At 43.3% G+C, this 15,394-nt stretch overlaps 1 protein-coding gene across 1 annotated transcript; it reads right to left on the bottom strand.

Moving 5' to 3' along the window:
• Nucleotides 1–540: 540 nt before the first annotated feature.
• Nucleotides 541–13,807, bottom strand: tor3a (torsin family 3, member A). The gene is made up of 6 exons (XM_078408029.1): nucleotides 13,598–13,807; nucleotides 10,133–10,255; nucleotides 8,190–8,455; nucleotides 6,222–6,397; nucleotides 2,307–2,431; nucleotides 541–1,237 (listed from the first exon to the last, which is right to left on the bottom strand). Exons 1-6 carry the CDS (start codon nucleotides 13,761–13,763, stop codon nucleotides 990–992), a joined length of 1,104 nt encoding a protein of 367 aa, XP_078264155.1. The 5' UTR covers nucleotides 13,764–13,807; the 3' UTR covers nucleotides 541–989.
• Between the last annotated feature and the right edge of the window lie 1,587 nt (nucleotides 13,808–15,394).

Here is a 15,394-nt window from a genome sequence, read left to right as displayed (position 1 = left end):
ATAGTTTCTTGCACAACCCAGCTAAATTTTAACCATTCAATTTCCATGTAGTTTAGTTCACGTTAGGAGCATTATGGATTCAATGTGCTTTAGGAGTAGGGACCAGAGATTTCAATCATCGTGATTTTGGACTGGGTCGGTAGAACAATCAAATGATTCATGGTGATGGAGGTAGAGCTAGAGTCATTACTATGCATCTATGGGGGGAGCCCATCCTCAAGGGGAAATACATAGAAGACTAGGAGCAACGCATAGATCCAAGGGGAATGCGATCCACTGTGGAAGATGCATGAAAGCTATGGCACAGTAATGGTTAAAGGTGGAAGGTTAACGCTTTCTAAATGCTGCAGACAGGTTGAAAAGGGAACGGATCAGTTGGAGTTTGTAATGTGAAAGGAATTTTATCAAAGTCTCAATATTATTACAATCTGAGGTTTTTTTTAGTTGTCCATCATTTAACTAAATTTGACCTTGAATTAAAAGACATTTGATATGCGGTACCGCACTGGAAATATTCAATAATATCCAATGATATTGCATTTATTACTTCTGACAAAACATTTTACATTTCAATCTCACTTTACATGCATGTGATGGCCACTGTCAGATATATAGGGTTGTAAAGCAGCTGGCCTAGTGCACAGAAACGCATATAATGAGAAAGGTCCATAAATTATATAATCCTTCTGCCTGATATTTTCATTCTCTACAAATTTCCAGGTTTGCTTCTCAATGGAATTGCAACATGCAGTAACGGTGAAAAATGGAAAGTATGGACTGTACTGTTTACAGTGGTCAGAGGTGCAGACGTGTTTCATCAGGAACAGGGAAGGCAGGCTTCTTGAATTCTTGAAGGATGTTTCTTCTGTTGCTTGAGTCAGATTTGTCTCTTTGAGCTAGAGGGCAGCAGCTACTGTTCAGTGAGGGATGGTCTCTTCTAGAGGGAGTGTCACGGTCTCTAGGAAAACATGTTCTTTAAATGTTATGTTTCAGGGTAAAAAGAAATTGACCCGCTGGGAGACAGATTTACAGCCTTGGGCTGAGAATAGGTTTTCCTCCTTTGGAAAGTACAGCATTCCCTTAGCCACTTCATCCAGGATGTCTATATTGTATTTGATTCCTCTGGAATGTAGAACGTCCCGCACACATAACTTCACATGTTTGTACTCCAGAGGTAGGAAAGGAATGAAGAAGTCAATGAGGTTCTCAGCCACAAGTCCACTCTGTGCAAAGCCACCTAGAAACAGGCAAGAGTAATGACTGCTTCCATTTCATCATTAACAAACTTTTAATTTTTGAATGCTAAAGTTACTGAGGTCCTAGTTACAGTATTTTAGAAATATTGATCTTTATAGTAATGTTCCAACATAATATCAATGACTGCACTTCTGACGTTGACCTCACCTGATATTGAGAATACGAATAAAAGTCACCACATTAGCTTTGTTTGGACATGTTGCTTTGAACACAATTAATTGGTAGCCTTACTGCTGATGAGTATTTACAGCCTGTATTTGTTTCTTCCATCAGGTTAATGTTAGTGGCCTCAAATAAACCATCTCTTTTATTCGCCAATACACCCTTCCAACCCTCCTCTAGATTCCCTACTTTCTTGTCCTGTTGAAGGTTCTATCACACACGATTCCTTTGATTGTTTCATGCAGCCCAGCATGGTCACTGCAGCCCATCCACAGAGCTTCTTAATTATCCCAATCTTCTCTTTTTTTTTTATCCCACTTCTTCCCACATGGGGTCTTTGCCTTCATTGGTAGGGCATGGAATATAAGAGCAGGGGCACTGATATACAACTTAAATGTTAAGGAAGGAACTGCAGGTGCTGGTTTACACCAGAGATAGACACAAAGTGCTGGAGTAATTCAGCGGGACAGGTAGCATCTCTGGAGAGAAGGAATGGGTGATGTTTCGGGTCGAGACCCTTTAGCCAAGGCCCTATGAAATTATGTGTAGTTCTGTTCCACAGGAAGGGTGTGATTGCACTAGAGTGGATGTTTATCAGGTTGGTGCCTGAATGGAACTTCTCAGCTACGAGAGGAGACTGGATAGGCTTGGTTTGTTTTCCCTGGAGCTGTAAAGAGTTGGGGAAATCTGATCGAAGTGTACAAAACTACAAGGACCATCGGATAGTGTAGGCAGATATTCTCACAGCATTTAAGTGATATTTAGCCAGGTTTCTGAAACACCAAAGCATTGAAAGGTATGGGTCATGTGCGAGAAAATGTGATTGATATAAACTGGTACTTGATGGTCAACATACAGTGGGCCACCGTAGCTATCATTGAATTTACCTTTTGATGTTGTAACTTCCCTTCGGATCCGATGTTCCAAGTGTTCCATGGTGATCTCCTCTCGGTCTCGTCCTGCTTGCCAATTTTCAAGCACCGCCCTGTTTATGGAACTTCCTCCAAGATTGCTAGAGAGTGCAGGAATGTTTGAAAGAAATTAGTATCTGATAACACTAAACAAAAAGCAGGTATTAGGATTTCACCTACATTTAACATACATTAATTCAGTAACAAGTTACTAAGCCCAATATGATTATGGCATTGAATCCATGAGTTTATAGAAGTTACTTAGCTTCTCATTTTAATATTTTACAGCTGGCTTTAAATTTAATAGTCGAAAACTGGGAAAAAGGCAAAATACCAAACAACTTAAAAAGAGCAAGGTCAGCACTCTTCAAGTTCAGTTTTATAGCTGACATCCCTCTTATTGTTCACAAATCCATTGATCCTGAAAATGTAATGTTCTATGATTGAGAGAAGCGTAAAGATTCACAATCCTGTGAGGAAAGAAGTTTCTGCACCTCTGAGGCAACTATTTATGTCGAAACCTGGAACTCACTTTTACCATGACACTCGTCTTCAAAGACCCTGACAACGATTTATGGTAGTAATTTTTGCAGGAATTTTCAGATTAGCAAGAACGATGCATCACTTCACACTGCTCAGAGCCTAAACTGCGTCAACAAGATGGAAACTTGGTTAAACGGCCAAATGTTTTCACTTGCGTCTGACAACTATATTGATTTGGACTCTGCAGATTTACATCTAAAAGCCAATAACTCACCACTTCACTTTATGAATTGTAAATGTTACTGTAAATTGCAGTGCTGTAATTGTGCACTCCTTGGATCGAAAATTAACTCAGACCTTGTGTCTGAGACAAAACTCAGTCACCTGGCAATCTGCCCTGAGGACCGCTGTATAGTTGTTGCACAATACGATGTGTATTTTTTCTTAACCTCCAAGGAATATTCGAGGAATAAGTACAAAATGCAACAGTAATTAAGAACGTAGATATTGATCAACCTTCCCCTAATAATTGTTGGGAAACTCAAGCTTTGATAGCGTGGTCAACAGTAGGTGATTTCACACTGTGAATACTTTCTCAGGAACTCTATTTGAAGCAGACAGTCGGGCTTGGCCCTGGATTCTGATGTGGGTATCTGCGAGACTGCCGCCTTCCATGCTCCCTGCCTCCCGTTCCTTATCATGGCTTCTTGGACTAGCGCACACAAGCTGCGTCCTGGCCCTTTGAGTTTTTCTAAGATTGTCTCCATTAGTAAGTGGAGTGAATTCATTCCAGGGGTTAATTGACTGACAATTAATGACAGAAGAGTGTAGAAGTAACAGGATGACAGCATTTGTACCTTTTCCCAGGCTTATGATGGATGACTGGAAGAAACTCTGAAGAAACTTGTTGTCAGTATTCACAAATGCGCTGTTCTCTATCATGTGTATACAGATGGCATCCAGTACTGTTAGTACTGCAATGTTACTCTGCCCCATTGTAATCAGTGTGAGGTCTGACCATTTCGGCACCATTTTTACTTATCCATCTAACTGTTCTTGGTTCAGCTTTAACTTGACAGATGCCTTACTTTTTGGCTTCTATCTTTAGCTTGTGTCTCAAGAGGGATCTGTTTTCCCATTGTGCTGAACCTCGATGCTTTACTAATCCTTAATCTTAGCTTTGCATCCCCAATCAGCTGATACACAATAATAATGTCTTCAGCCCTACTTTTGTTCACATTTCCTTGATTAGTTTTTCTAAATATTTCCCAACTCCTCCATGTTACCTGCTTGTATCCCAATCATCATCTTTAGTGTGTTTATTTACCATTTCCACCATAGTTCTGGTGTTTGAATTTATGGCTGTCCCTACAATCTTCCTCAACATTGTGCCCTGGTTCAAGGACTGAAATGATCCAAGTCAACTGCAGTCTGCACTTGCACATTCCTCCAAGGTTTTCTTTGGTTACAGCTGGATATTCATCCCATGTCACTTGTCTATATTCCTAAATCTGCTTATCTTTGTTAGCAGGTTCTTGGAATTTATTGCTTTGACTGCATTTTTAGACATAAACTCTATCTCTCTGTCCAATGCTTGTTCCCCCCCTTGACTTTCTATCCCATCACACACTGATTTGAGTTAGTTGAATCAATGTTGTGCTTCAGTCAAATACCTCACTCACTCACTCACTTTCCGAACTCCCTCAGCTGCTGCTGCTGGAACTTTCTTTAATTAATTGGAAGGAGTAAAATACTTGGCCGAGACCAAAAATAAAATTAAATGTGCATCTAGCCGAGTGCCTACAAAGAGAATCTTGTCTGAACCCAAGTTATCTGTGGAACGTTGCAATATTATTGATCCGAGTAGTTCCACATGTACAGTTTTTTAAAATAAGGTTGTGACATTGAAACTTCACTATTTGATCTTTGTGCAACATTTACCAATAGCGAGTTTGATTTGAGTTCGCAACTTACAGTTGTCAGGAATATTGATTTTGTGCATTTCTGAGTTCATTTGGTTTGATTTTGTTTACAGTAAAAGTATAAAACGAAGAATTGGCTGGATTCACAGCATATTACTGCAGATGTCCTTGTCATTCAGTTCTGGCACCCACCGATCCATGGTAAACATCTAAATCCCAGACCTACTTCTATGAGCTTTGGAGCTACCTGGAATTACCATGGATTTAACTCAACTACACCCGAACATAGACTACATCAACGTTAACTGCAGTTCAGTAGAGACCATATACCACGTAACATATCTGGGAAAAATAGCTCAAATATAATAAAAATAATCTTTAGCAGAAGGAGGATTATTGTCACTCTGGTGTCGAAACAATAGCCTCCTCTTGAATGTCAAAAAAACTAAGGAGCTGATTGTGGACTTTAGAAGGGCTCAACATCCAAGGACGTACACGCCACTGGAAATAAATGGGTCTACTGTGGATAGGGTGAGCAGCTTTAAATAACTGGGAGTCCACATCAAAGAGGATCTGACATGGACAACACACATTGCTGCACTGGTGGGTAAGGCAGGGCAGCCTTTACCACCTCAGAAAGCTGAGGAAATTCAGAGTGTCTCTGAGGATCCTTCAATGCTTCTACTCTGGGGCTGTAGAGAGCTTCCTGTCCGGCAACATCACGGTCTGGTTTGGGAACAGCTCTGCCCAGGACAGGAAGGCCCTGCAGAGAGTAGTGCGTTCGGCAGAACGCACCATGGGAACTACACTCGCCCCCCTGCAGGACCTAAACACCAGGATGTGCAGATCCAGAGCAAGCAAGATTATGGGGCCCCTACCACCCCAGTAACGGACTGTTCCAGCTGCTAGTCAGGCAAACGCCTCCGCTGTCATGCTGTGAAAACAGAGAGGATGAGACGGAGTTTCTTCCCACAGGCCATCAGGACTGTTAACCATTATAACTCCAAGGACTAAAAAAAATTTCTGTATTAATTTTAATTTTTATGCTGTAATTGTAATTTTTTTTTGCACAATCCGCAGGCGTTGCCACTTTCATTTTACTGCACATCTTGTATGTGTATGTGACAAATAAACTTGACTTGACTTGACTTGATTATTCTTGAAGCAGTACTTTGCTCACTTATTTCCAGATACACATACTTGGAAGCTCATGAGTAAGCAGATCCCTTATGCATGCAAATACACTCAAGGAAAGCAACTGAATATGACACAGTTAGACCTAGAATCCAGGAAAGATCTCTCTTGGACATTGATATTACAGCAAGGAAGCATTGAGTTTGACAGTCATACTGTTGCTGCCAATTAAACTTACAATCATCTCAAGTTATTTTGCACAACCTTTGCTCCAGTAGCTGGGACTAACAGTCCTGCCTATTTTGTAGCCCGCAGAATGAAACAGCTCCATGACTATTTAAATTGAGATTACCTTAAGAAAATAAACATTGACTTTCTGAAGTCCACTCCATTCACATGATCATGGTGGTCAATGTAAGGCTTGATGGCGTCGATAAGGCCGTTGTGCAGCTTCTCTGCCTCGTCGAAAATAAACAAGGATTGTTGGCATTGTTGTACAGCTGACAGAATGAACTGTTGAAGCTGCGTCTGGGAGAAAGAATAATAATAACCCTGAGGATTCTGCCTTTATAGCAATGTGCGATCGAGCCTTCCTTCTTTGCAATGCCGTTTACTCTCTCCGACGCAGGGAGGATTTCAGGTGATCCAGTTATAATGCCGAGAAGCCTCGCGTTACAGAAAATTAATGATGTCAATGGGGATAAGAAGTTGGGACTCGGGGAGTTTGGCACTCGCAATTACAAAGTTATTTTTCCCGCAAGGTTTACAAATACAAAGGTCTTTTTAACGACTACAAACTCATTTTTACTGCAAATTAAAAATACAAAAGGCTGGATGTCACATTGTATAATGGAGTGTCTGTGCACAAGTGTAAATAGATTGACCTATTTCTCCCCTTCCCCTCCACCTGCATTCTTTCCTCTAGCTTCACAATTCGCAAATCTTCAATCCTTTGACCACATGTTTTCTGTGTTTTTATCTCTGGCCTTTGTCTACCAACTGCCTATCAACCCCCCCCCCCTCTATATCAAGCTATGACCTGCCAGGCTTGGACCTGCCCAAAGATACTAGAGGAGCAAGATAGACAATCTCGACCCTAAAACCGTAGTATGTCACGACGCCATTTTAGTAGGCAGAAACTTGCAGAAACATTTAAAAAGAAAAAGAACAAAGAACTGTGAATTGATAGATGAGATATATTCTGCATGTTTATGGTACCAACACACATACTGTTCTCCCAAAACACTGATTACACTGCGAGAGGCATAGCGAACGGCGGGTTTTACTTACGAAAATGGCGAACTACACTTGGCTCCTTTACGTACTACACTTCAGTATACGCGATTTCAACAGAGTGGTTCATCGTGCTCCTCTAATATCTTTGGATCTGCCCCTCGTCTCTCCTCCCTCCCCAAACCCTTCTCCTACGATCAGTCTGAAGATGGGTCCTGACACGAAACATCACGTATTGATCTTTTCCAGAGAGGCTGCCTGACCAGCTGAATACTTCAGCGTCGTCTTTTTTCCAATAGATTGCTTGTCGGTTTCGATGGGCAGCAGCTGTGATACTCCAAACCTGTGTTCTTCGGGGACAAAGGCATCTGATTACTGCGGGGAAGTGATTCATCAATCCCGTTACATCCAAGTAACATTATGGGAAACCTCATTGTAGTAGGATGCACTCAGCCTGCTGAAGGCACGAAGGCCTGCATTAGGACATCATAATGCTTTCATTTCCCCCCAATCCTGTTTCTGAGGGGAACACATCCATGTGTAGGAACTACAGCTGCTGGTTTAAACTGAAAATAGACACAAAATGCTGCAGTAACTTAGCGGGACAGGCAGCATCTCTGGAGAAGGAATGGGTGACATTTTGGGTCAAGACCCTTCTTCAGACTAGAGACTGGGGAAAGGGAAATGAGATATATAGACATAGAGAGATATAGAACAAATGAATGAAAGATATGCAAAAAAAGTAACAATCATATAGGAAATAGGCCATTGTTAGCTGTTTGCTAGGTGAGAACGAGAAGCTGGTGCAACTTGGGTGGGGGAGGGATGGAGAGAGAGGGAATGCAGGGGTTACTTGAAGTTAGAGAAATCAAAATCATACCACTGGATTGTAAGTTGCCCAAGCGAAATATCTATTCCAGGCAGCTAGGGTGAGATTGAGCAAATAAAGCACAGAATGTGTCCGAGTGAGACACAAAATGCTGGAGTAATTCAGCGGGTCAGGCAGCATCTCTGGAGAGAAGGAATGGGTCGAGACCGTTCTTCAGACTGACCTGGATGTCTAGTCAATCCCCTCAGCGTGACTTACCTTGTAAACATCTACCAGGCTGGCGTGTGGAAAGTGGAAGGGAGCAATATAGAGATGCACACACTCGCTTCTTAGACCATCTTGGTACAGGTTGTCTGCTATCATTTTTACCACAAAATTCTTGCCTGTACCAGACCAGCCATTAAAGGAAAGTGCCAATGCTTTCTCCGGGTTTTTGTTTGCTAGGAAACCTTTCACTGCTTTCACCACAACTGCCTTGGCCAAATGCTGTCCATGTAATTTTATGTGCAGATCGTAGCTAAGACCTAATTAGAAAAGACAAAACCAAATCTTAAAACCTTTCAATATTTGCTTCAGAGTTGCACCATTGTTTAACAAAACATATTCTTCAAAGCAAGTGTGAGAGGAGACAGAATAACCTTATTAAATCCCACCATTTGCACCTTTTTGCCTTCTCCACTTATCACGTCCAGGCATGGTCATCATCTCCACCTTTATTTCCTCCTCTCTCCCCCCCCCCCCCCCCCCCCTGTTCAGTCCTGCTCTACCTGGGTGCACCTACCACTTTCAAGCTCTTGCCCATTCTCACTGCTTTCTACTCCTTTAGTCTGAAAAAGGGTCCTGACCCAAAACATTGTCTATCATTTCCCTGCACAGATACTGGCTGACCTACTGAAGTTTGCCAGCATTTTGTTTTTTGCTCTAGAAGCAAGGAATGGTTTGTTAAGCCTCTTGGCTGTTAAAGTTCTTGAGTGGAATTTCAGTTATGTTTAACATAGTATCGATATACCATAAGACATATGGTTGGCATAACACGGGGGTGGCGCAGCGGTAGAATTGCTGCCCTATAGCGCCAGAGACCTGGGTTCGATCCTGACTACAGGTGCTGTCTGTACGGAGTTTGTATGTTCTCCCTGAGACTGCATGGGTTTTCTCCAGGTGCTCCCGTTTCCTCCCACACTCCAAAGACGTAGAGGTTTGTAGGTTAATCTGGCTTTGGTAAAAGTTGTAAATCGTTCCTAGTGCTCGTGTGTGGGGATCGCTGGTCAGAGCTCAGTGGGCTGAAGGGCCTGTTTCTGTCATGTATCTCTAAAAACATTGGAGCAGAATTAGGCCATTCGGCCCATTGAAACTACTATGCCATTCAATCATGACTGATCTATTTTTCCCCCTCAACCCCATTCTCTTACCTTCTCCCTGTAACCTTACTAATCAAGAACATATCAATCTCCGCTTTAAAAAAACTGGATCTTCGCCTGCACAGTCATCTGTTGAAATGAATTCCACAGATTCACCACCCACTGACGAAAGAAATTCTTCCTCATCTCCATTTTAAAGATATGTCTTTTTATTCTGAGGCTATGCCTCTGGTCCTAAACTCTCCCATTAATGGAAACATTCCGTCCACGCCCACGCTATCTAGGCCTTTCATTATTCAGTAGGTTTCAATGAGATCCCCCCTCATCCTTCTAAATCCCTGCGAGTACAGGTCCAGAGCCATCAAACACTCCTCATACGTTAACCCAATCATCCCCAGGGTCATATATCTCTTACCACTCTTCACCAAATACCTTTTCTGGCATAAGAGAATGGGTCAGTGTGAAACCACCACCAGTCAAACCCCATGATCAGGCAGCATTTCAATGGCAGTTCAGACCAGTGGGTCAGTAAGTAAGAGATGCTCAGTTGTGTCCTGGATGTATTGCAGCGTCACAGCTGAGTATCTGCCGTGTACATTCTCAGTTCCAGTCCAGCCCAGTTGACCTTGGCTGCAAAACCACTGGAGCTCTCAGTGCAGACGATCAGTGTGAAACCCTGCCCCAGCTTGATCCCATCCCTCACGTCTTCTCAAAATAGGGTACTTGCATTAAATCTGATACTAACAGAACAGATTCAAAACACATACACTTTAAAGTTGCGAGAATCTTTACCGGTCAGGTTTATTGAGTGATAAAACTATAAATGAATCCCCATCTACCAACCTGTAATGTTGTTGTTGAGCCGACAATCTCCTGCCTCACAGCATTCGTGCACACTGCAGTACCAACTCATTATCTCCTTATAACTATCCTGGATCAAGAAGGACCAGGCCTCCAAGGTGTTTGCTAAAATAAAGGAGAAGGTTTTATACCAGACCAATAATGAGTTTTTAAAAAATAAAATCTTTAAACATCTTTTAAACCTTTTGGTGCAATAAAGCTGTTCCGTATACTAAAATAACAGTGTCTCATGCACGAAGCAGCATTATCTGATGTTGCAGAGAGGCAACTAGAAAATATTCCTGTGTCGTGCCAACATTGTGTTGCAGGAGGGATTGTGGTCTGCTTGCATGATGCAGTGTTGAGCTTCTACACTGTTACCAATGCACTCTGGTGCTCTGCTACATTCACAGGCCTGAACTCTCCTTGCATTGGTGTATTTGTATATGGAAACTTGCCGACTTCAAACTGCAATGAAAAAACAATGCTGAAAAATCAGAGAAGGGTGGAGAGAATAACAGGAATGACAAATTGGTGTGCCACAGAGCCCAGGTGGTACAAATGTTGTTGGTGCCATCTCAGAGGGCGGTGAATACTTGTTAGACATGCATAATTGATCTGATTGCAAGTCAGTGATGCATTAGATACTTAGGAGGTGGTCTCCACAAAGGAGAAATCAAATACAGATTGGGTAACTGCTTTGCTCTAATCAGTCTGCTAGGTTATTACTTTCATTCTGCATCCAATTCCCACTCTGACCCTGTCTTTAGCCTCTTTCTATTTCAACATAATTTTGATGAACAGCAGAAACGAGGAACTGCCGATGCTAGTTTATACAAAAGGATGCAAAGTGCTGGACTACTTCAGCCGGTCAGGCAGCATCTCTGGAGAGCGAGAAGCATTGGATTGAGTGCAGATACCTCAAATTCAGGTTGGGTCAGTACTTGGAACCAGAGCTGGAAGTTACAAGGCACGATAGTGTTGCAGGCATCACACGTGGCTGTGGCAGCGAGTCCATGTCACAACATGGTCGCAGAGCAGGAGAAATCAGAGGGGGAGCAGTGAGAGAGGGTCTCACGGAACTTCTGTTGGAGAGAGGTGGAGAACTTCTTCAAAGTAAGCATAACTTGAGATTTCACAGTGGACCTGTCAAAATGTAGAAGAGTCCCAACCCGAAATGTCACCTATCCATGTTCTCCAGAGATTTGGGTGAGACAATTGCACTGCGGTAGAGTTGCTGCCTTGTAGCGCCAGAGACCCGGGTTCGATGCCGACTACAGTTGCTGTTTGTACAGAGTTTCCTGCACAGAGTTCTCCATGTGACTGCATGGGGTTTCTCCGGTGCTCCGGTTTCCTCCCACATTCCAAAGACGTGTGGGTTTGAAGGTTAATTGGCTTCTGTAAAATTGTAAATTGTCCCTAATATGTGTGTAGTCTGGTTTAGTTAAGTGTTTGGGTGGCCGGTGCGGACTCAGTGGGCCAAAGGGCCTGTTTCCATGCTGTATCTCTAAAGTCTAAAGATACTGTCTGACCCATTGAGTTACTCCAGCCAGCACTTTGTGTCTTTTTGAAAGATATCACCTCACCTTCCAACTCGGCATTTTGTAGCCCTCAGGACTCAATATTGAATTTGACTACTTCAGATAACCAACCTTTCCCGTTGCTGTCAAGTTCTTGTATTTTGTTTCTTTCTCCACAAATTAAGCCCGACCTGCTGAGTATTTCCAGTATTTACAGCATTTATCAAAGAGAATTTTTGATGTTTAACTACGGTGGATGAGAAGAACTGCAGTTTTGGTGCCACATTTACAAGCTGAGGTGAGGCAGCAACAAGAGATTTTCATATCTATCACGGGAAATGTAGCAAAGCCCTCTGATGGAGCTGGTCGGAATAAATCGTGACAGGGTCCCTTGCAAACCTCTCCAGACTCTCTTTGCAAATTCACACTCTGCGAAGAGGTGGGCAACCGTCTCCTCTCCATAGCAGCCGTCCCGAGGGCAGCGTGCGCTGGTAGTGAGGTTCTGACGATACAGGAAGGATCTGACTGGGAGGGCTCCCCTCACCGCCAGCCAAACCAGGTCTTGGTGCTTGTTGGTGAGTGCTGGCGATGAGGCATTTTGCCAGACAAGCTGGGCAGTCTGCTCTGGGAACCACGCCACAGGATCCATAGAGTTATTTCCCTGCAGTGCCTGCAGGACGTTCCATGTTGACCACTGCCCCGATGGACTGTGATTTACGAACTGTTCCCAGGGACGCATTCAGAGACTGACATCGAGTGCTGCTGGAAGTGCTCGGTGAAAGACGCTCTTTGGTCTGCCCGAGCTTTATTGACCTCGCAGCGGAGCGAGATGTCCGTCGGGGGAATGTTGCCGACCGGCCCGCTGCAGACTGCAGGAGTACGTGCTGAGGGATGCACTGAAGCTTGGTGCAGCCAACGCCAAGGCTCTGTGGGGGAGGGCCGCAGTCTCGGGTCCTTCCGCTGCTGGACATGGGGGGGCAGGGGGTGGTGGAGACGCCCCTCGAACAAGGGAAGGGATATCACCCCAGGGGGCTACACAAGTGGCAAGGGTGGGGGGTAAAATTGTGTAAAAAGTATTGAATGTATATATAGCCTCCGAGAATGTCGGAAGGTGTTTTGTAAGGATCGTTTTGTATATATTTATTTTTCTAATAAAGTATATTTTGAAATTAAAAAAGGAAATGTAGCAAAGCTCAGTGCCAGAGGATTCGTCTCATGGACTTTAGAGTGCAGAATGCCCCTTTGTGGAATCTGTGCCGAGGAAAGTGAGAGGAATTCAATGCAAGCTTTAGCACCTTAACTGGCACAATGAGCATTTTGTGCATTTTTAATTCACAACGTACAGGCCAAACATATTACAAGGTGCCAAATTGTTTGAATCTTGCATTTCCATGTAAAATATCAACTGACCGACTGACCACTATCTTGGTATTTATTCGCAAAATGCTGGAGTAACTCAGCAGGTCAGGCAGCATCTCGGGAGAGAAGCAATGGGTGACGTTTCGGGTCGAGACCCTTCTTCAGACTGATGTCAGGGGGGCGGGACAAAGGAAGGATATAGATGGAGACAGGAAGACAGTGGGAGATCTGGGAAGGAGGAGGGGAAGAGATGGACAGAGGAACTAGCTAAAGTTGGAGAAGTCGATGTTAGGCATGACCACTATCTTGGAATCCTTTGATGTGACTTCCTTCAAGATTAGTGTTGTCTTTCAACATTCCCAGCTCGATCTCGCCCCGAAACATCGCCCATTCCTTCTCCATCTCATTTTGTGGCTATCTTCAGTGCATAACCAGCATCTGCAGTTCCTTCCCACCCAAATTTAAATTACCAGGAATTCTTACACATCTATAATTTGCTCCTAAATACACACTCTCTCACATAATCTACCCAAATCAGTTTGTAACCGATTTCCGCTATTTTCCAAAACATCCTTTGTAGTTTACTCACCATTATTTGAGAAGTCTGTCAACTGTTTGATCTTGCAGTCAGAGTTCCAGATTTGACCAGGAATAAAATGAAAAATCTCTGAGAATGTTCCCAGCTGCTGCTGGATCATGTTTCCCTTCACCTTTTGCACCCACGAGCAGAACAACAGAAACCACTGGAAATTCATTGAGGAGGCAGCAGGAGCTGAATGAGCAGCAGAGGTGGGGGGTGGGATTAGGGAAAGGAAGAGTAGCGGAAAACTTTCACTGCCTAAGTATTTAATTCTAGGTTAATATTTAGCTTTACTTCACATTATTGTCCACGTGGACTGCCACAATCAGGCTGGTGACCTTCACAAGCCAGGCAGTCTCCCAACTTATTGAAGCAATAAACTAGTGTTTGAGGGAAAAGAGACTTCAGTCTGGGGCAAAATACAAATTTCGATTAATTCTGTGTGCAGCGGTATCTGGGTGGGGAGGAATTATTGATTTTCGGGTTGAGATCCTGCATTAAGACTGCTTGCGGACTTGGTAGATAGCCTGTATTAAGAGGGGGAATGGCGATACAGGAGGGGATGTGGACTGAGGAGGTGTGAAGGGGGTGGAATTCTCACTGCCTCACCTTTTGTATTTTGGAGTCTGTTCAAGCATTTTTTTTTTAATCAAAATTTCCATTATTCACTTACTCTTGCAACTTACTGGTGCAAATTTCACTTACTTTTGAGCAGGATCATTAAACAGCTATCAGAAGTGGACTTATATCTGTTTTCGCTTCCAGAATGCCACATTTACCAATGAAATTAGCAGAGAGCTGTTTACATGAAATCAGACAATTTCTGTGACAGTAAACAGTGTCACAGGAGGATGTCAGTTAACTGTTCTAATTCATGAACTCTGTACAAGACACAAAGTGTGACTAAGAATGTGGGCTTGTAACTGATGGCATGAGGGTGGAGAACAGCAGAGAAGACAGCGAGTCTAACATCATGGAAGAGATGATGTACAATCTGCAGCTTAAATGGAGAACTATTCCCATTGATGTGAACATTGCACAGAATGGGATGCATCACACTGGATGGTACATTTTGGACAGTAGTTAGGCCAGAGGAACACTGCTGCTAAGTATTCCAATGGAACAGAGCTTCAAGGAATACATATTACATCAGGGATTTTGCAGCTAAACACGTAGGGAGATATTAGTGCCTGCTAAAGCTAAATTCAAAAAGCATGTTTGCCTTTGTTGCCGATAAGGCTCCATTCTGCAATTCAGACACAGATGGGCAGTTGGTTCATCCAAGCTGCTCCAGTCAGAAACCCCTCAAGATTCACCTCATCCAGGCAGCCTGCTGTCTATTCAGCAACTCTTAAGGTTTTCATCTCCCTGCTCGATCCACAACTACAACTTGTGTTGCTCGCTTTTTGAAAGCAAATCCTTAAGGGCCTGTCCCACTTAGGCGATTTTAAGGTGACTGCCAGCGACTAGGCTGTCGCCAACAGTTCGCCGGGGTGTCGCGGGCATGATCGTGAGGAGTCTTCCAAAAATCGTAGTGGATCTCGGCGCATCGCTGAGAAATCATCCGGAGTGAAATTTCTCAGTGACAGCTGGCTTGTCGCCAGGTATCGTTGCTTATTGCGGGCGCTGTCGCATGCTGTCCCCAGGTTTGATAGGTTCTCTTAGATGCATTTAGAAGCACATAATATTAAAATAAGTAACGTCATTTCAAAATACCATAAAATGCTTGTGTTTAACCAATTTATTTACCGTCAGGACATTTGACAGGTAGATTGGAGGCGACAGTTTGGCGGTCAGGTAAGCGTG

This window comes from Rhinoraja longicauda, chromosome 11 (genome assembly GCF_053455715.1).
Source record: "Rhinoraja longicauda isolate Sanriku21f chromosome 11, sRhiLon1.1, whole genome shotgun sequence".
In the NCBI taxonomy this organism is placed as follows: domain Eukaryota; kingdom Metazoa; phylum Chordata; class Chondrichthyes; order Rajiformes; family Arhynchobatidae; genus Rhinoraja; species Rhinoraja longicauda.
Note: the sequence above shows the minus strand (reverse complement) of the source record. Positions and strands in the feature narration are given on the sequence as shown.

Excerpts from the sequence above, each read along its gene's own strand:
- tor3a (XM_078408029.1), bottom strand. The coding sequence starts at position 13,763 with ATGAATTTCCAGTGGTTTCTGTTGTTCTGCTCGTGGGTGCAAAAGGTG. Across the intron at positions 2,432-6,221 it reads TCAATGTTTATTTTCTTAAG|CAATCTTGGAGGAAGTTCCA; the intron begins GTAATCTCAATT and ends TGCACTCTCTAG. Across the intron at positions 1,238-2,306 it reads GGAAGTTACAACATCAAAAG|GTGGCTTTGCACAGAGTGGA; the intron begins GTAAATTCAATG and ends GCCTGTTTCTAG.